This window comes from Capsicum annuum, chromosome 11, assembly GCF_002878395.1.
Source record: "Capsicum annuum cultivar UCD-10X-F1 chromosome 11, UCD10Xv1.1, whole genome shotgun sequence".
Lineage (NCBI taxonomy): Eukaryota > Viridiplantae > Streptophyta > Magnoliopsida > Solanales > Solanaceae > Capsicum > Capsicum annuum.
This window is the reverse complement of record NC_061121.1, coordinates 107,350,033-107,370,429: the sequence shown is the minus strand read 5'-3', so window position 1 is coordinate 107,370,429 and position 20,397 is coordinate 107,350,033. Positions and strand designations below refer to the sequence as shown.

Sequence of the window (20,397 nt, the reverse complement as noted above, 5' to 3'; positions counted from 1 at the left end):
TGGATGGTGCACTAGGTTAAGACTTTTAAGCCTATAAATATAAGGCTAGGTCCCCTCTCCTGGCTTTAACGTAAGACGCATTGCCAACCGTCATAAGCAGAGGAGAGGAAGACTCAGCCTAGTTCATCTTTGGCTTTAACATAAGACGCTTGCCAGCCGTCATAAGCAAAGGAGCGGAAGACTCAGCCTAGTTCGTCTTTGATTACGTGTTGTAATAATGTGCACCTTTTCTCTCGCATATTTCGCTACTTTTATAGGTGTTCTTGATTTATGTGAACCTGTGGTGTGTTTTTCTTTAAATCTAACATATAAAACATCAAAATAAAGGATGTGAGTGTTATATTTTAGGAAAAAGGCTCAAATATGCCACTGACCTATCAGAAATGACTCATTTATGCCATCCGTTAAAAGTTGGGCTCATTCATGCTATCGCCGTTACAAAACCGGCTCATCCATGCCATTACTTTTTAACAAATGGTTTTTAAAAACAGCCTTGCCACGTGGCAGCTTATTAGAGGGCCAAGTCATTTTTAATTTTTTTTAAAAAAAATTAAATTTTTTTTGATCCATTAAAAAGAATCCACACAACTTTTTGATCCATTGAAAATTAGTTTGATCTATGCTTTTAAAATTTGATTAATTTTTCATAAATATATTCTTAAAACATTCTCGTTCGATTTATTTTTTTGTCATTTTTGACATATTAAGATTGTTTTCATATTTTACCTTTAATATTAATTTTTTTTTCTTCAAATTAATTTCAAATAAAATAGTAAACATCATTTAATAAATATATTATAATAAAATAACTATTTTAATTGACGGGCGAGTAACTAAAAGGGAATGGAGAGAGTATACACTCCAAGCTTTTTATCACTTTTTTTTTTTAAAAGATTCACGTTAACTAAAACTTTTGTCATTTTTCAGTTGAAACTGAAGGGATATATAAACATCAAATATTATTATTATATTATTAATAGTTAGCTTCTCATTTTTTCAATTCTACGTATACTATATATGTCGGCATGTTGTCGCCTTCTTGTTTTTGCAATGATAAATAATGATGCATAAAGTGTTACGTACAAATGTTGAATGCTGATCAGAGATGACTCAACCCTTTAGGAGAAAAGGCGGCCGCCTAAGACCCCAAAATTTGAGGGGCCTATTTTTGTTTAGTAATAATAAATTACAAATGTTAAGAAATATATTAAATACTATTTATAGAAAAAAAAATTTTATGTAAAAAAATAAAATGCAAAACCTCCGTTTGATTTTTGCCTTAGGTCATAAATTTGCTTGAGCCGCTCCTGATGCTGATGATGCCATTCTATGCTTAATAAAAAAATAAAAAACTAAAAAGTTACTTACATTCGGCTGACAAAATATTTCATGTATGCTAAGACATACTATATGCTTAATTAGAATAGCGTTTGGTTATAAATTTTAGTAGTAGATTTAAAAAAAAAAAATTCTTTAAATATTTGTTTGATCATGAAAAATTAATCAAATTTTAAAAGCATAGATCAAATTAATTTTTAATGGATCAAGAATTTGGGTGGATTTTATTTAATGGATCAAAAAATAAATTTAAAAAGAAAATTAAATTTTCTTTTTTTTTAAATTAAAAAATAAAAAATGACGTGACCCTCTAATAAGCTGCCACGTGGCAAGGCTGTTTTAAAAAACTGTCTGTTAAAAAGTAATGACATAGATGAGCCAGTTTTGTAATGACGATGGCATGAAGGAGCCCAACTTTTAACGGATGACATAAATGAGTCATTTATATGTTTGAGCCTTTTCCCTATATTTTATACCACAAGGAAGTTAACATATCTTCGAAATTACCCCCTTTTTTTGACATGTAAAATTTTGAAGAATTGAATTTAAGGGCGTGCTTGGAAACTGAAATCCAAGCGCGTTTGGCCATAAGCGATATTCACTCTGTTTTTATTTATTTTGTATGCCTTAGACTGGAGTATTATAATCTTAAACAAACCAAGTGAATTGGGATTGAAGGATTATAATTTATACACTAAGCACCCGTTTGGTAGGATGGATTATTTTCATAATTCATGAATTAAATGATGAGATTATTTAGTACATTGTTTGGTAGTAATTTTGAAGCTATGTATAACTAATACATGGATTAGTTAAACACCCTACATGGTATTATAGATTGTATAACTAATACATCCAACTTGGTGGGATTAGTAATTCATGGATAAATATGTGTCAAGACAAAAATGTCCTCAAATTTCTTTAATTTTTTTTTCTAAATCTTTTCAATTTATTCAATGTGAGTTATTTCTTTTCAATTTATCAAGATAATAATATCCCTCCAAATAATTTTAGTCATAAAAAAACTACTCCATTAACTTAAAAAATAATTATTGGTCACAATCCGAAAATAAATTGCATGATTGCATACAAACTTTAATTTTGTAAATAGGATATCATAAATAAAAATATTTTTTTTCTACTTAACTTTAATATGCACTCTACGGAACACAAATTTATATCAATAATAATTCTATTGTCTCGTTCAAAAGTTACACGTATCTTCCTCCAACGTAAGAACATCACAAAGTGGAAACAACAAAAAAATGATGAACTAATAAAGAAAAGATAACAAAAAAAAAATATATAAGTGAATGATTGAATCTTAAAATTCCAAAGTAAATAATTAGTTATATTTTTACTTATTTTTTATTTAAAAATTTTTTTTTGCAAAGAATAGACAAAGTTATAATATGTCAAAGGGTTTTTTTGTAAACATACAATATTCTTTTTAAAATATAACAATGCATATTATTTTCAATACATCAAACCAAACACTGCATAAAAAATAATCCCAATATTACTAATCTCTGTATTACTAATCCCTGCACTACTAATTTCAGCATTACTAATACAACCTATTCAGTATTTTCTTATACACTAACGACCCCTAAAAATATAACTTTTAACGCGATTTCTGAAGCAACTAAAAGAGAGATGCATAAATTGAAATACAGAGGGGTGTGGTTGAGTTGGTTTGAGGGGTGACTTCCAAAGCAGAGGTTGCGGTATCAATCCCTCCTAATGCCTCCTCAATCTAGCTTGTCGCACAGGATTTACCTAGTGCAGTTTACATTTCCTGTGTGGTTTACGACAGTGATTGGTTTACCCAGTGCGCACCGAATGACAGAGACTGTGACAGAGATTGTAGCGACTGCAGGTTTTCCCGAAGTTCTCAAAAAACAAAAAATTGAAATACGGAGTACCACCTAAGTGCTCAACTTCAACTTCTGTAGACTATTGAAAATTTTGTTTGAAGAAAATCGAACGTGAAAATAGTGAGATTCACGTACAGAATTTCTAAAACTTCTTTTCAACCTTAACTGTAATTATTCTAATTTTTCAAGTTCAACCAAATATTGTCCCCGCCAAAGCTCAAGTGTATTCAAAGTTTACATAACGAAGACACAGTTTTAAGACAGTTGATATCTTTGTCACCCAAGCACGTTCATTCCGATAATGACTGAAGAAGTTGCGGAGCCAAACAAGCCCCAATCTTTCATTGAACAATTTATGATGAAAACATTTAAGAGAATTTGGGCATGTAACAATGCTAAATGTCCCAATGCAGGGCTACCACACCTTTTGGTGCTAGATGGCATGGACGGGGAAAAGGGACCAGTATACTTATTTTTCAACAAGAGCAGTATATATACTTATTTAACAACTCCTATACAGCAATTTGTTCCTTGAACATGTCCTGCGAGAGAAATTTATATATCCTCTCCTTGTATCATTCAACATCACTCAAGCAGAAACCTTCGACTTTTACTGCCTGGGATGCTCATTAACCAAGATCCTTGACAGAAGGACTAAAGCAAAGATTTGTATCCCTCAGATGGTATCCGCGACATTTTTATGGAACCTACTTGACCCCAACATCTAATGCCTTCTCAAATGAGAAACCGGGCAGATGCTTAAGAAGCTGCTCAGGTTCCTCACCTTCTTTCACTATCTGCATTCGAGTCAAATAACAAAAAGTTTTAATTGATCATTTGTAAAAAAATGACAATGCACATGCACAACTAGATCAATGTCCACAGACATTCCACTTCATAAATTTAAGCTAAGGACCTTGCATCTATTAAAGTAAGTAACAAAAAACACGTAAGGAAAGATCACACGTTACCAATTCTGTTTCATTTTAATAAAAAGATGCAGAATAAGTACCTGAACTAGAGAGCTAGTGGCCAGGCCCTTCTGAATAAGAAAATTGAGTCCAACTTTTTCCCAATGGACATGACTATCTTCACACATGGAATCATTGTTGATCACTTGATCTGGACTTTCCTTCCATTGCACATCACGCCCTATCCAGATGTACAAACTACTGGATCTATTTTCATCTAAACTCAAGTCAGGAATGATTATGATATAGACAGACCTTGAATCGAAAACCCCAGAAGCCAAGCCTAATTTATGCACAGAAGGCCATTGGTAAAGACCTAAGTCAATTGGAAGGTCATCGAAACTGCCAGATACATCTTCAGGTTGATTTCCAGTTTTGAGTTGATTGTCAGTGATCGAATTCTCAGCATCTAACATTACCTCCTCTTTACTAGTATCAACAAAATCTCCGTCATTAAGGTTGTCGCACTCAACACACTTAATTGTATTGTCCACAGAATTAGGAAGAGAAAATGATGATGTTCTCACCAACTTCACTGAAATTTGAGCGGAGTCATCATTGGAACGTAACATCATCATAGGAGGAGGATGACTGCCTCTACGTTCTGCTAGTGAAGGGAAGGCTTCTTTGTACTGTAAGCAACTGTTTGCCCGTCTAAGAGCACGACTGGTTGGAAATGCTTCCTCTGCTGCTGGAAGGGGTGTTCCTTTACAAAGTAAAGATGAACTTCCTTTGAAGAAATCATTCTTCACAGAATTAGGATCCCCATATTCAAATCTTGTAGGTGAAGGCTGTGCAGATAGGTATGCCAAATCAGACCAATTAGAAGATGAAGGAGAAAAGGTAAAAGAACTGGAGTAATCTGAGGTTGAAGGTGAGAGTGAGGGGGATGTGGTATTAGACTTTGGTTTATTAACAAGAAAACAAGAGAGAGAATCAAGTGAGCTAAATGAAGGTGATGGAGATAGCACAGGCTCTGAATCAAGATCAGGGTTTCCCACATCCCTACAAGGATCCTTTGTCCAACTTGGACTGCTGGTTGCGTAAGAAGAGAAGGAATCTGGTGATCTACCCCGAGGACTTGAAGGTGATGAAGGCAAAGCAGGAGAGAGTTCTTTACTAGTGTCGATCTTATCAAGTACAGGACTCGTTTGGCCAGTATGACTGTATAACTTGGAAGCTGTGATAAATTCTTTCATTATTCCACTGGAAAACTTCCGTCTCAATCTACTCCATCCATTCTGTCTTGCAGGAAGACATGTTTCAGATTCAGAACCTGATAATGGAAAAGGTGGAACAACCCCACCGTCAAGTGCTTTGCAGAAAATTTCAAAATCAAGATCATATTCATTCTTTTGACCGATATACTGGCTGATATTATCAGTAATCAGGTCATTTCTAGCTAAGAAACTTGCTTCCACCTTGGTCTTTTCTTTGCCACAACCACCAGAAAAGACGCTTTCATGGCTAACAGCACTCCAAAAATCAGAAGGCTCTTTGCCTTCATTGATAATTAACACAGGACCTTGGGCCTTCTCATAGCGGACTACCTGAAAGGCTGCAGCCCTGGCGTTATCTGACATTACAGAGGTACAATGCTTCCCTATCCACACGTATATAGCAGAAGGAATAAGAACAAGGAAAGCTCCACGAGAATCGAGTCCTTCAGCTCCTGGCTCACTCAGCAGTTTTGGCACCAAATGAAGGGGATCATATGGGGAGTGAGGTGCCATCCTGTACATCCTTAGCACAGAAGTCGGACTTACAGGTAAGGCATGCACTCGTTTCTGGCACTGCAACAGTTGGCAAGCAAAACCCATATTTGGATTTGTCACTCCTCTTGCAGCTTTGACATGCTGGAATGCATCTTCAAAGCTCAACCCCTCTTTCCACATAAGATATGCAATAACCAAGGAGGCTGATCGGGACACCCCTTGGAAGCAGTGTACAAAGACTCTCCCACCTTGTTCACGAACATCTTCAAAATAATCAAAGACATCATAAAGAATACTTGTGATGTCCTCGGTTGGGCTATCCTGCAGCCAAAGTGTCTTGTACACAAGATCATCCTTGAAGTATTCCGGACAACTAAACCCTACACAGTTTAAGACATGAGTGATTCCATTCTCACGGAGAATATCTCGATTCTTTGCCACAGTATCACTTCCTAAATAAATGTGATCCACAATCTTAGAACATTCCTTATTGAAGAAAGCAAGCTTATCCTTCCTGAATTCAAATTCTCGTGGAGCCTGCTTCTTAGCTGAACCTTCGAGTGCGCTGATGGATCCAAGCCTAACACCTGGAGTAGAGGGATTAGGCCATACACCAAGATCATCTGATCCAGCGCAAGGCCATTCCTCAGCACTTGGTCTAGTAATCGAAAGAGGCTGAAGGGGTGGCAAACAAGCCCGTGCTTTACTGTTCCATTGCGGTTTTGCACTGGACTTGGTAGGGGACCTATCAGACCACGAAATAGACCGTGCATATGATTTTCGATTCCCACCAGGTCCCCTATCCTTCTCATCTACCCCCAACATTTCTAAACTTCAAAGTAACCACTTACATCCATACAGGGTGGGTGTGTTCAAGAAATGCTCAATTTGTGATGTGCTGACCATAGAGACAAGACACCGTAGTCTAAACTGAAATCCAAGAAATCCAATGACAACCCAGATCACCTATACCTATAAGAAACACAACGAAATCATCAAAAAGTGAACTTGAGGTAAAAAAGATCAAATTTTTGTCTGAGATTCAAGAAACTCACATGAGGACTACTCTAGGAAAACGAACAAGAAGCTTTCTCTTTTATGGCTGCTCAAAACTGAAACAAGGAACTCATCAAAAGTGAACTTGAGGTGAAAAAGCTAAACATTTTCTCAAGAATTCAAGAAACCCACATGAAGATCATTCTGCTAAAACTAACAAGAAGCTTAAAATGTCTGTTTTTGTGGCTGCTTAAAGTTGAAACCAAAAAAAAAAAAAAGGAAAAGCATCAAAACTGAAACTGAGGTGTAAAAATAACTAGTAACTTTTTATCTAGAATTCAAAGGAACACACATGAAGATCCTTGAAAAAGCATGGAAATTCCCTTTTGTGGACGTTCAAAGTTAAAGCACACAAACAACAACAACTGAAAGATTCAAACTTAATGACATTTTCCACACCTAAAACCCTTTGAACATACTTGTCTAATTTTCTACACGTTTAAGGAAGAAAAACAAGACCAAATCAAACATGAAGCCGACTTGGTAAACGTCCAGAAACAACGGCTATCATGGATGGGGACACAAATTCAACGTGAAAGAATAAAAAATTTAAAAAGAACTCCATTCAAATATTCAAGCTGTTGAATTGCATAAAATAATAATTAATAGAAAAAAACAACAGTAGTAAAAGAAACTCACTGAAAGGAAAAAATATTCTGGTCGTTGGCGTGCTTGTAGCAAATACTTGATTCTTGAAAACCCCAGAAAAAATTACTGCAAAAAACTTACAAAAGAAAATAATTAACGATGAAAGATAAAGGAGAAAAAATGAAAAAATAAATAAATTGAGAAATTACCAATTATAAAAGTTGTTTGATCAATGAACACAGAGAGAAAATGAAAAAAGGATAGAGTTGTATTGTAAAGAAGAAGGAAGAAGAGGATTAGGGAAAGAGGGGAGTCGCAAGTAAGCCAAACAAAAAGTGAAAATGACAGGTTGGCAGTTTATACACTTAGAACAGAATTGGTCAAACCTCCACCTCATCATTTGATCATTTTTCCTGGATGGAAACTTTATTTTAAGCTTCATTTATTTTCATTAAAATTAAAACATCTGAATAGTGAATTTATGTTCTCTATGGATTTAAACACTCAAGTCAATTTGGTGAGAGGTATAAAGTATAATTATTTTGAGATAAATTTAAAATTATTTATTTATATTTAATTTAGGGTATTAGTTATTCCCTGAAATTATTTATCTCACCATTTTATATCATAATGCTGAAATAAGTTATCATATATATATATATATATATATATATATATATGGTGGAATCACTTGTCCCAAAATAACTAATCACTAAATAATTAATTTCAGGATAACTTATTCTCAACTTGTTCTCTAAATAATATAAATTATTTATTTTTTAACATCTGAATGCATATAATTTATTTATTTGTAAATATAATAAATATACAATTCAAATAAAAAATTAATTAAATACTAAGAAAATGTAATTTTAATAAAGTACAATTATTATTCAATAAAAAAAATAAAACAGTTATGTTTCCTAGTGACAATAGAGTTAGTTTATTGTGGTGGATATGGTGGTAGTGGTTGGTGTTAGTGGTTAATAGTTGTGGTGGGGATTGTTATGAGGGTAGAGGTGGTTGATGTTGCAATGATTGTCGTAATGATGGTGATTGTTGTGATAGTGAAATTAGTTGATGTTAGTATTTGGCAATATTGGTATTGATAGTTGATGATGTGTAAGAGAGTGTCATGATCTAAATTACGGATTGTGCGGACATCTATCCAACTCTATCCTAGATAGAAGAACCATTCAATTAAGTGCATAAGATATAATAAACAGTTTCAAATATAATTAGTCTCTTAAATAAAAGAAGACTTTCTTATCCAACAGATTTCATTACACAATTATATTGCAAAAATTAAAACACAAATTTCTCATAACCTAGTTTAAATCGGTGCAAGAGCACTAAATCAATGGAAGAAGGAATTGAGACACATCTATGTATGAGTAGGATGTCAAGAGCTACAGAAGAATAATATAGAAACTCCAATTGGCATGCAAAATACCTATATTCCCAAATGAAGATATAGTAAGTGTTGTATCAGTACAACCATATGTACTGATAGGTGCCATTTCCCGAGCAAGAAATATATAATAACATATAACAAATAATAAGAAATCATACCAAGCATACTGGTTAAATAATTAAACATACTTAACCTACTTCAACTTCCAACTTCACAGCCTTTCTTTTATTATAGTATTATTCAGTTATCCTTTAGACGTGACTAGCTAACTATATTCTATAAATTAATTTAACCACAATTTTTATGCACTTACCTTATTACAAGAATTCTATATACTTCTCTCTCTCTCATTAATCGTCAAAATTACAATAACCAAGATAATTACTGGCCTCAACAACTTTAAAATAAAGGACACTGTAATATACATCAAGTTTATAACTCTATGCATAGAGGAACAATATTTATATATAATCTAGGACGTGCCTAATATTCACACTTTGCTACAATGTCAAACCATATCCATCAACATAACCAGTCTACTTAAAAAATATAATATCTTATCAAATAATCGGTCCACACAAGAAATCATAATATGTTATTAACATAACTTGGTCCACTCAAATAACCATCAACCACATATAAATGTAAATGTGCATTCAAATGCATATAATAAATGTATGTATGTAAGATGTATGTATCATCTCTTTCTCATCTCAAAATCATTCTCAGCATCATGATCTCAATATCATCATTAATGTCATCTTATTATCATCATCATTAATATAATTCAACATCATGAACATCATAATCTCAATATCATCAACACTATCAATGTAAATGCAAGATGTAGTCAATAATTATAAGTAATGCCTGAAGGCAAATTACAATTTGAAATTAGATACAGACATCGATCAAAACAGAACTCATAATTAATGATAACCAAGTAAATGCAGTCAACAACCAATAAGCTCATCATTCTAAGTAAACAACGAATACCCACTAACATATGAAATCACAACTATGTCCGAATGCTAATTCACCACTTACTTATAACTATGTCCGAAGGCTAATTCACCACTAACTCAAATGAACATTATCAATCCAATCATTAATTACAAACATATTCGAAGCCTAATCAAACAGTATCAATTTTAGGAGTACACATCCTACTAGAATTGATATCTACACTCTAATTCATCATCCTATTTCACTCATCAATCTAACTCTCTTTTATTCATATTGAAACCAATGAATTCAGTTATTAACTAGTAATCCTTACATTCAAGTCATCACTAAGTTCAAGGAACTATCCTCTTTAATCGATCATTCAACCATTCATCGCTATTCAACTTATAATTCTAACCAAAGTCATACACATTTACACATCTTAATTTCTAGAACTTAATAAAACTTGACTTTAGGTTTCGTTATATTATCATATTCTCTTATCACAATCAATCATTCTAATTATCTTCTAGCAAGAATATCTCATATTTAGGTTCACCCCTTTTAAGCTATCGAGGATTGGTTCTATAGATTAGAAGGTCACCCAATTCTTCTAGTATTATTCACATTCACATATTAAACTCTATAAATCCTCAAGTAAGTCATACAAATATAAATACCCATCAAGGGATTCATACAAAATATAACAATACATAATTATATTATTATTATATTATTTTTAAGTTTATTCATATAACCACCATACACGTAGACCTAGACATGAAGTATTTTGTTAAGTATAGTTATTGTAGTGACTAATTCAAGTTTACTACACATTAAATCATAATCTGACTCGACTGAAAATATTGAAACAAGCAAGCCGTATCGAGGCTGTTCTTTTCTTTCCTTCATGCTTCTATTAGCCCAATAATCTAGAAATCAAACAATTATAAAAGTAATTAATAATTTACTCTTTGAATAGCTACTTTAAAAATTCAATCCACTAATTTTGTCCTTATTCATGGCCTAAATCATTACACAAGGTCTATTAAACTTTAACTAGTTCTATCATAATTAATTCATCTCCGTTAAAGAAATTTCAAAGGTAAATACTTCATTTTTATTGAATTTAAGGTTCTCAAGAATCAAAATTTATATTTTAGAATCTCGAATTCATAGTAGAAATCGTTACTTAACAATCTAGAAGTAATTCTAGGTGATATTAACACAACCCATAGGTTATTCCCAAAATACCATGAATGCAGAGTTCAAGTCCCCAAGAATTCTATCATTAAAGATTGTTATAATGATTCTAAAATGTTAAAAGATTTAAATGAAGATGACGGAAGAATTTACCTCAATAAAGATTTTTCACCCAAGAAGTTGGAAAATCGTCCCTCTATAACTTTGGGATGAAGTTGTTGAGTTAAAAATAAAAAATCATTGAATTAAAAGCTGCCTAATTACCATTACAACAGTAAAATTATCCCTACAGCAGTATCGTTGTGATGGTTAATTTTTTAGTCCAGATAGTATTCAGTAAAACGATTATAACATTTTATTTCAAAAGAGGATTAATGAATGATCAAATGCTTAGAAGATAAGACTCAAATACCTTTCATTTGGTGGATACTGGATCCTATAAATCTTTATATTGTAGGAGATATGCTTATTTGAAGTTAACCCTTGTTTAAACATAGCTCGGAACTCAATCGGTGAGAACACTTTCAATTTAACTTTGTGTTAGGTTATTGTATGACCTTTGTCCATGTACAATGCACTATCATACTATAAAATTGATCCTATAACTTATGATGAATGAGATTATTATGCTTTTGTCACAGAGATTTTCAGTAATGATTGAACAGGTCATTACAGAGAGTTATTGATAGTGCTAGTTGTGAATTATAATGGTAGAGGTGACTAATTAAAGTTCTACAATGATGGTAATAGTGACTAATAGTGGAGATAATGATGGTGGTGGCGGTGGCAACTACGATGACAACAATAACTAAAAATGGTGTGGTTGTTAACGATGTATTGGTGACAACATGCAATAGTGCTAGTTGTAATGATTGAGTTGATTGTAATTGTAGTTGTGGCTGATAGTGATGGCGTATGTGGTAGCAGTAGATAATGATGATGGGTGTGGCAACAATAGTGATTACTGTGGCAATGGTGGCACCCATAATGACAATGAACGATAGTGGTGAGTAGTTGACGATATATTGGTGGTAGTTAATGATAATGCTACTTGTGACAATGCAGTTGGTTGGTAATAGAAATTGGTTGTAATTATTGTAGTAGTTGATAGTGGTAGTGATGACAACAATGATGATGATGGTTGTATCAACGAATACAATCATAATTATGGAGGTGAAATGTATGGTAGCCACTAGTGATAGTGGTTGATAGCAGCGATGATTGCAATGGTAGTTGTGATTGCAGAGGTAGTTGGGGATTGACAATGGTAATGTTGACTGAAAATAATAATGGAAGTTGATGATTGTAATAGTGGCTGACAATGCTAGTGGTGGTAGTGGTTGGTGCTAGTAATTATGAATAGAGTGGTAGTTAATATTATCTACACAAGAATACTTTTTAATGACATTACCTTGTTCAAGATCTTAATGGTTAAGAACTATTCAGACCAATTAATAGATTAAATCTTAATGAAACTAAATACATTTAATGGCCTAAGGTTGGAACTATTTAGATTCAGACCTTTAGTAAGAGTAAACAAATGTCACATTAAATTTATAGTAGTCAAGATCATCCCAAAAATAACTTATTTTTGTTTTCAAAGTTAAACGGATTTGTTTGACCATGAGAATTTTTCACTTTATTTGATTATCAAATCATGACAGTTTTAACAATAACTTGAAGTTTTGTTTGGAACTTGGATAACACTAAAATTTATTCACTTTCATTACATTTTAAAAAAAATTAAAAATGACCGCATTTAAATTAATTTCACGCTTCTCAAGAAAAGCACATTCAAACAACTAAACACAATTTGTAAAAACTATAATAAAACACAACTCCAACTTTAAAATTTTAAATACAATGAAAAAATAATGTATAGTAGCTTGTACGTAAAATCTAATCTATGACATTATAATGTGACTATCTATTTTGAGATATTATTTTCTAAAGAAAAAATATTTGATTGTATGTTTTAAATAAACTAGTCAAGTTGAGATTTTTTTCAGCTTTTAGAAATTGAGGATATAAATCTTATTAAAAAATACATTCAATTCTAAAGATTTTTGAAAAATGTATGTTCAAGCACAACTTCAACTCTATTTAACTTATTAACAAAAAAAAAAACTCCATTTAACTTTAAAAATTTGAATAAAGTGAAATATTGGATTCTCATGGTCAAACGCTCACAAAAATTATAATACCCCGTACTTTTTCCTAACTTAAATTTGCTCCTAGAATGTCAAGGACTAGCTTAAAAAATGAATGCCATTTTATGCATAGGGAATTTTCAAGATTTTAACTTTCCATTGTATGGGAAATTGAATAAGCTTTCCTTCAATACCAAATTTGTTCAAATCCGACACTCAGTTGAGAAATTAGAGCATTTTTAAGTTGACAGTGTGCCACTTGGACTCTCAATGCGTCACGGAGAAGGCAAAAATCACAATTTTCATTTTTCAATGAAGCTTCGCGATCATGGCGCGTCGCAGAGGAGTCCTATTTTACATTTGTCAATTTTCAGTGAGCCTTTATGATAATGGTGCATCGTAGAGGTGGTCAAAATGACATTTCAAAGGGGCACCGCAATGGTGGCGCGTCGCGGAGTCTGCCCAGTTCCCAATTGTCCAATTCCAGTAAGCCACCGCGATAGTGGTGCATCGTGGTGGCCACCCAGTGCAAAAAATGTTACATTTTTCAGTTTTGTTTAGAAGTTTAAAGAGGGTTATTTGGTCAATTACCAAGCCCCTAATCTGTCCAAACATAAGATTTAAGCCTATTCTAAGCACTTATGCCCAATTTCATCCATTCTCTCTCAAAGAAAAACCCTAAAGCTCCAAAACTTCTTCTCCAAGAAATCAAAAATCCTCCATAGATTCTCCAAGAAAGCTCTAAATTGAGGATTTTCAAGGCAAGATAATCAAGAATCCATCTTCAAGAACTCAAATAGGAATCCATAGATCAAGTTTCTTCATCTAATTTTCAATCAAGGTATGTGGTGTTTATGAACAAGGATTTTCTTCCATCCTTGTGCCCAACATCAAGTTTTTATTAAAAGTTATATGATTTTGAATGATTATTCATGAGTTTTGAATTAGGGTTCATACCTATTATTGCTCTTTCCAAGATTTTGAGATTTCAAGTATTTTAGAAGTTGAATTGCATGTCTATTTTCATATTTTCATGCCTATTACAGTAATTTACAGATTTTGAGATGAATTATCATTGTTTTCAATATCAAGCATGATAATTATGATGTTTTGACATGAGAATGAAGCATGGGTTATTACTCTAAGATTTAATGTTATTATTTCAAGAAAGATGATGATGCTCTAAGCATCCTATTATCAGATTATTTATAGTTTTTCAATAATGCTTTGATCTTTTGATCCTCAGATAAGTTTTGGAATCCACTTTACAGATTTATTATAGATTTTAGAAAGTAAAATAGCTTCATTTACAGATTGATTCAGATAAATGCATAACTGGTTTCATAATAAAACCTTATGCAAGTTTTAAAGTAGATTTCCAACAGAATGAGCGTAGCAAATAAAAAAGGAGTAGTATTTAGCACCGAGCGGGAAGTGTGGAATTAGCGTGCCCTATCTTCCATAGAACTACGTAGCCAACATAGGTACAAATTATGAGATTATTCCCATTTCTATAAGGATGACAGATTTAGCTTGTGATCGATCACATGAAAAGTAGATTATACTCCCTAGTAAGAGTATGACACCTCTCCCCAACGTGAGGTTTCTTCTTTAGGAGGACGAGACGTTGGACTATATGTAGCTTGCATGGTTTATGTCGGTTAGAAGAACCTCCCTTAAAGATAAGTTTTAGAGAAAGTATTTTCCTTTGAAGAATAATTTTTAAAAGAATTCCCTGCTAGTAAAAGTAAATAAACAGTTTTGAGTATTTCCCTACTAGTATAGAAAGACTTTGAAAGAATTCCCTTAAGATAAAGTGTTTTCTTTACCGCTTAATGATAAAGATTTTCAGAACAGTTTCTCAGAAAAGAATAATAGAAAGTTTTTAGAAAACTAAGTGTAAATGCTCACAAAGTTTACTCAGATTATGCTGTACAGAAAGATATTAGCTACAGATTTCAGCCTTCAAATTCCAGAATTTAGAGTGAATCCTTTCTATACTTCGACAGTATAATTTAAAGATAGAATACAAGTACAACTTTTAGAACTAAATGTTATGACTCACTAGATTTATAAAGTTTGATTTGCTATTCATGATTTCAGATTTCAGTATTTCAGAAATTCCAGCTTATGTGAGATGATATTTTTACTTATGCATTCACTCCTATATACTTAGTACATCCTCAAAGTACTGATCTATAGATATGTCTATGTGCTACATTATCTCATAGTGTAGGTATCAGTTCAGTTGTAGCATGCATACTATATTCAGACAGTTTGTAGTTTCCAGTCAACAGGTGATGAGTCCTCTTGATTCAAGGGCTTGAGTCAGTCATATAGTTTGAGCAGTATTATATTTTATTTATTCAGTCATATTGATTTGGGATAGTTGGGGGTCATGGCTCGGCTACCTATAGTCAATACTAGTAAAGGCTTCATAGGCAGGTAGTAGAGTTAGTGTATTTGATTCCAGTATTATTTGGTAAAAGCGGAGTTGTAATTATTTTAATTTAATTATATATTGATCAAATTAAGAAAAAAGTCATCTTTCACTTATTTCATTTAGATTTATGTATTTTATCCAGTTTCTTATGAGTTATGCCAGTAGACAGGTTAGCTTGGGGCCACTTGTGGTCATAAGCACAGTGTGACGTCTCGAAACCCATTTTTAGGGTGTTACAAACTTGGTATTAGAGCATAGAGTTCAAGTGTCCTAGGGTGTCTATGAAGCTATGTCTAGTAGAGTCTTGCGGAACGGTACGAAGATGTCTGTACTTTTCTTCGAGTGGCTACAGGGCATTTAAGAAAAATTTTCCCCTCTTTCCTACTCTAGATCGTGTAGTAAAGTTATTCTCTCAGAATCTCCTATCTATTCATATGATACCCTAAAATTCCTCATCTATGACTTATTCTTGAGATAATACGATTAGCCAGTTCCAAGTTTCTCCCTAGATAATGCTCTCAGATTGTCTAACAAAAGTTTTAAAAGTCACATAAAGACCTTGAGAGGAGCCCTCTAGTGTGTCATAAGTCCCTCAAGTTGAAAGTTATGTCCTCATCCCTATGAGTTGTTCAGTTGAGACAGAATTAGATATATATTCAGATTCCTCATTATTCCTTCAATACAGATAGTGCTCATGAGAGAAGATAGTATGAACCTAGACTATTAAATAAAGTATGCATTGGAGGGGTATCGTGGACTTCAATGTTATGATTTATGAATAGTAGAACCTTATTATGGTTAGAAGTATGGGTATAGAAGAGTAGCGACAAGAAAGTCCGAATGAAGATTGATAGAGATTGAAAGTATAGAGATAAAACTTGTGTATGTTATTGAGATGCGTTAAATTGATATGTCCTTATGTGTTAGTTTAGTAGAGGGTGCAGGAAGAGTTATCAGTTACGGTGAATTATTGTCTTCTTGAAGTACGGAAGGAGTTGTTGATGGTATTTATTGTATTAGAAAAGTATAAGATATTAATAAAGTATTTAGTGGTTTAGTATCATTAATTTTGGCTTCCCTTGAGGTTACACAAAGGAGTTTAGTTAAAACCTATAGAGCTATAATCGTAATTTAAGTGTATAGATGGGTAAATAGTTGTGACGTGTAAAATTAGTATGTGCTAATGGATTATAATGAGATAGGTCATTTTAACTGACCATTATTATTATGAAGTTCTAGTGGACTAGTGCTTCTTGATGTTTATTTTATAGCCTCCAAGTGAGAATAGTACGTAAGGTGGGTTCTTAAATCATGTTTAGCACTAGATATTAATTTTGAACAGTTGATGGCCATCAAGGTGGATGTAATGATTTCTTGGTTAGTGGTGCTAGTTATATGGAAGTGATCTAGTAGGCTTGAACAGTATGTGCAAGAGTTTGAGTCCATTTTAATTCATAATTAAGTATGGTGTTATATGCATGATGAAGAAGCATGCCCAAGGTGATATAGGGTTACATTATCTTCTAAGGTTATTATGTGTTGTGTGTGGTTAGTAGTACCTTTGAGTTGCTAAGAGGAAAGAGACTAGTTATATAGTATATGATGTTCTTAATGGCTAAGTTAAGGAGTTGAGTTATGAATAGATGATGTTGAGCCCTATTGTATGATCTTGATTCTCATGGTTTAGAAATATAGGATTAGAGATGCAATATTAGTAGGCTATGATGGAAGCAACATAGTTTCTTAAAGGTTGAAGATATCCGTGTTAAGTGTCAGAATCTAAGTTTGAATCTTTGAAGAATGAGCGAATAGAAATAAGAGTTGAAGCTCTAGATGGTGTGAATTCAGGATGTGGTGATACTCATGAAGATTCTAAGTTAGTAAGTGTTCAAGATATTATATGATGATTAGTGGGGCTGTAGAAAGATAAAGTTGTACCCCAAAAGGAAGTATTAGAAGTGGGTTTTACACTTTCACGTGTAGTCTTTCAGAGTAAGTTATTATTTGTGTGTATTATTGTATTCCAGACTCCAGAGTGCAGTGAGTGTAGTCTAGTTTAGAGTTTAGTAAAGGGTTCTTCGGACTTAGAATGATGGCTTAAAACTAAAGGAGAGATGATAGAACAAGTGACTAAGTCAAGCTCTCAGATTCTAGTAGAGATGCCAGCATGTTATAGAACATAAGAGAGTGGGGATGAGGCTCAACCCATTCTTATTTTGGTATTTGTGCTTCAGTTATCCCAATATCTACTCATGCCTTGTGTGTTAGTTGCATGATCATAGGTCATGTTCATGTAATTAATACAGGATCATGTACTCTCCCAGTTCCTAGTATGAGGAGTTCCAGTTCATTCAGCAGTTCGAATCATATTCCATAAAGTTATGAACTCCAAAATTTAGGTCATGCAACTCATGACTTACGTACTTATGCTTTACAGTATGTTCATTTCCAGTACTCAGGAAACACTCTTAGCGATCAATGAAATTCAGATCTATATCATGTATGTCCTCAGATTAGATCTCTTTACTGAATCCATGTCGTGAACACTCTATTCCCCAGGCCTCAGTAAAGTGTCAAGTTATGCCTGGTATTCCTTTATGTTTCAGGCCCTGGTATTCTAACCTTTTAGTGACCTTTCCTTAGGTCAAGATAGTAATGATGTACAGTTACGTAGATAGGAGAGAGTAAATATGTTATGTTGGGAAAGATGGTTGTATGCTAGTTTTATGTATATCTATAAGTTTGAAAGAATTTTGAGATGAAGTTTATTTTCTTGTGTATGACTTGGTTAGTTGAGAATATTTTATGTGTGTCTTCCTAAGAATTGAACATTGCATGGAAGTTGTTATTGATAAAGAAATTAGAGAACATGAGAAAGATGCTCTTATGTGTATTTGTTTAGAAGTGCACGTGTGGTTATGAAGATAGGCTTGAACGTCATGTTGGTATAAAAAAGGATAGGTGTGTTATGCATTAATGGACTTCTAGTAAGAGGTTGAATTTAGTTATTAAAGTAATAAGAAAATCATCCTTGAGTGAGTAGTTGTGACAATGCTTGGGGTATTGAATCTATGGTTCAGACTAGTATTATGGTGTTATGTGAGTACCTCATGATTCCGAGTAAGGGTTGACCACGATGAGAGGATTTAGTTCAGTTTAGACTTTAGTAGACGGATTTATCAATGCCCATATGAGATTTATAAGTTGAATCAAATGAGTATGGTATTTGAGGGGAACAATATAATTGAGGGAGTATTTGAGAAGTGTTGCTAAGCTTGAAAGTAAGAAGTTGCATTGCCTAAGGCCTAGTAATTCTATCCTAGCTTATGATTTATAGATCTATGTTCCATGCTATAGAGTGGTAGCAATGTTGTGATTTCTTATTCAAATGTTTTGTTCAAATCATGTACAAAGTTATTTACTCCCTAATAGCATTAGAAATTTCTTAGAAGAGTGTTGGAGAAATACTCCATCTGAGTATGAGCGTTTAGTATGATTCAGTCCATATAGCCAGAAATCCAGCTTAATAGTCCGACAGACAAATTTCCATAGTTTTCCATCTTCCAATTTAGTCTAGTCTTACTACCTACAATTTCATGAGTATAGCCATTTCAAGAGGTAGTTTGTTCACATCCATGTAAATTGTGCATTCAATTCAGTATATGCATCATGCATCAGTTTCAGATTCAGATGTTAATTTATGATTCAGTTCATAAGTATCCTGCATATCATCTTAGTTTTTTCCTAGTATTTCAGCCAAATTAGTATCATTCGGGGACGAACGATCCCAAGGGGGAGATGTTGTAATGCTCAGAGTTTTCATGGAGTTTTCATGTCATAAACCTTTCATCTTTTTCTCACGAAATTAGATCCCGCCTAAAGTAATGATTACTCATAAGTTGACTCTCTCGTTTCTATCTCAGCCATATAGCTATTTTCATGTAAGTTCATGCACTCACAAATCAGTTCAGTAGCTCACTACATTGGGATTCAGTCATACAATTTATTTTAGTTATGATTGATAACTTATAGCCTCAGATTCCTCAGTAATTTCAGCCTAATTAGCCACATTCGAGGACAAATATTCCCAAGGGAGAGATATTGTAATACTCCGTACTTTTTTCTAGCTTAAATTTGCCCCTAGAATGTTAAAGACTAGCTTAAAAAATGAATACCATTTTATGTATATGAAATTTTTAAGATTTCGAGTTTCCATTATGCGGGGAATTGAATAATCTTTCCATCAATACCAAATTCGCCCAAATCCGACACTCGGTTGAGAAGGTAGAGCATTTTTAAGTTGACAGTGTGCCACCTGGACTCTCAGCTCATCGCAGAGAAGGCATAAATCACAATTGTTTCTTTCCAGTGAAGCTCCGCGATTATGGCGCATCGCGGAGGAGTCCCATTTCACATTTGTCAATTTCCAATGAGCCTTCGCGATAATGATGTGTCGCAGAGGTGGCCAAAATGACATTCCAAAGGGGCACCGCGATGGTGGCGCGTCGCTGAGTCTGCTCAGTTCCCAGTTGTCCAATTCCAATAAGCCACCGCGATAGTGGCGCGTTGCAGTATCCACCCAATTTGAAAAAATGTTATGTTTTCCAGTCCCGTTAGAAGTTTAAAGAGGGTATTTTGGTCAATTCCTAATCCCCCATCCGTTCAAACATAGGATTTAAGCCTATTTTAAGCACTTT

The 20,397-nt window shown here is 33.5% G+C and overlaps 1 protein-coding gene across 8 annotated transcripts in view; it reads right to left on the bottom strand.

Annotated features, from left to right (window-relative positions):
• Window positions 1–3,517: 3,517 nt before the first annotated feature.
• LOC107847400 (protein-tyrosine-phosphatase MKP1-like) overlaps window positions 3,518–20,397 on the bottom strand; it is a 43,386-nt gene continuing 26,506 nt past the window's right edge. For 4 of the 8 annotated variants that reach the window (XM_047398886.1, XM_016691616.2, XM_047398888.1 and 1 more), the window contains 4 exons: window positions 7,597–7,671; window positions 6,957–7,013; window positions 4,228–6,873; window positions 3,518–4,012 (listed from right to left, as the gene is read on the bottom strand). In XM_047398886.1, the coding sequence (XP_047254842.1) occupies window positions 3,923–4,012; window positions 4,228–6,726 (2,589 nt within the window). In that variant the 5' untranslated portion in view covers window positions 6,727–6,873; window positions 6,957–7,013; window positions 7,597–7,671 and the 3' untranslated portion in view covers window positions 3,518–3,922. Of the gene's footprint in view, window positions 4,013–4,227; window positions 6,874–6,956; window positions 7,014–7,596; window positions 7,672–7,754; window positions 8,046–20,397 lie in introns of those variants that run through there. The other 4 variants (XM_047398889.1, XM_047398891.1, XM_047398885.1 and 1 more) reach the window with 3 other exon arrangements.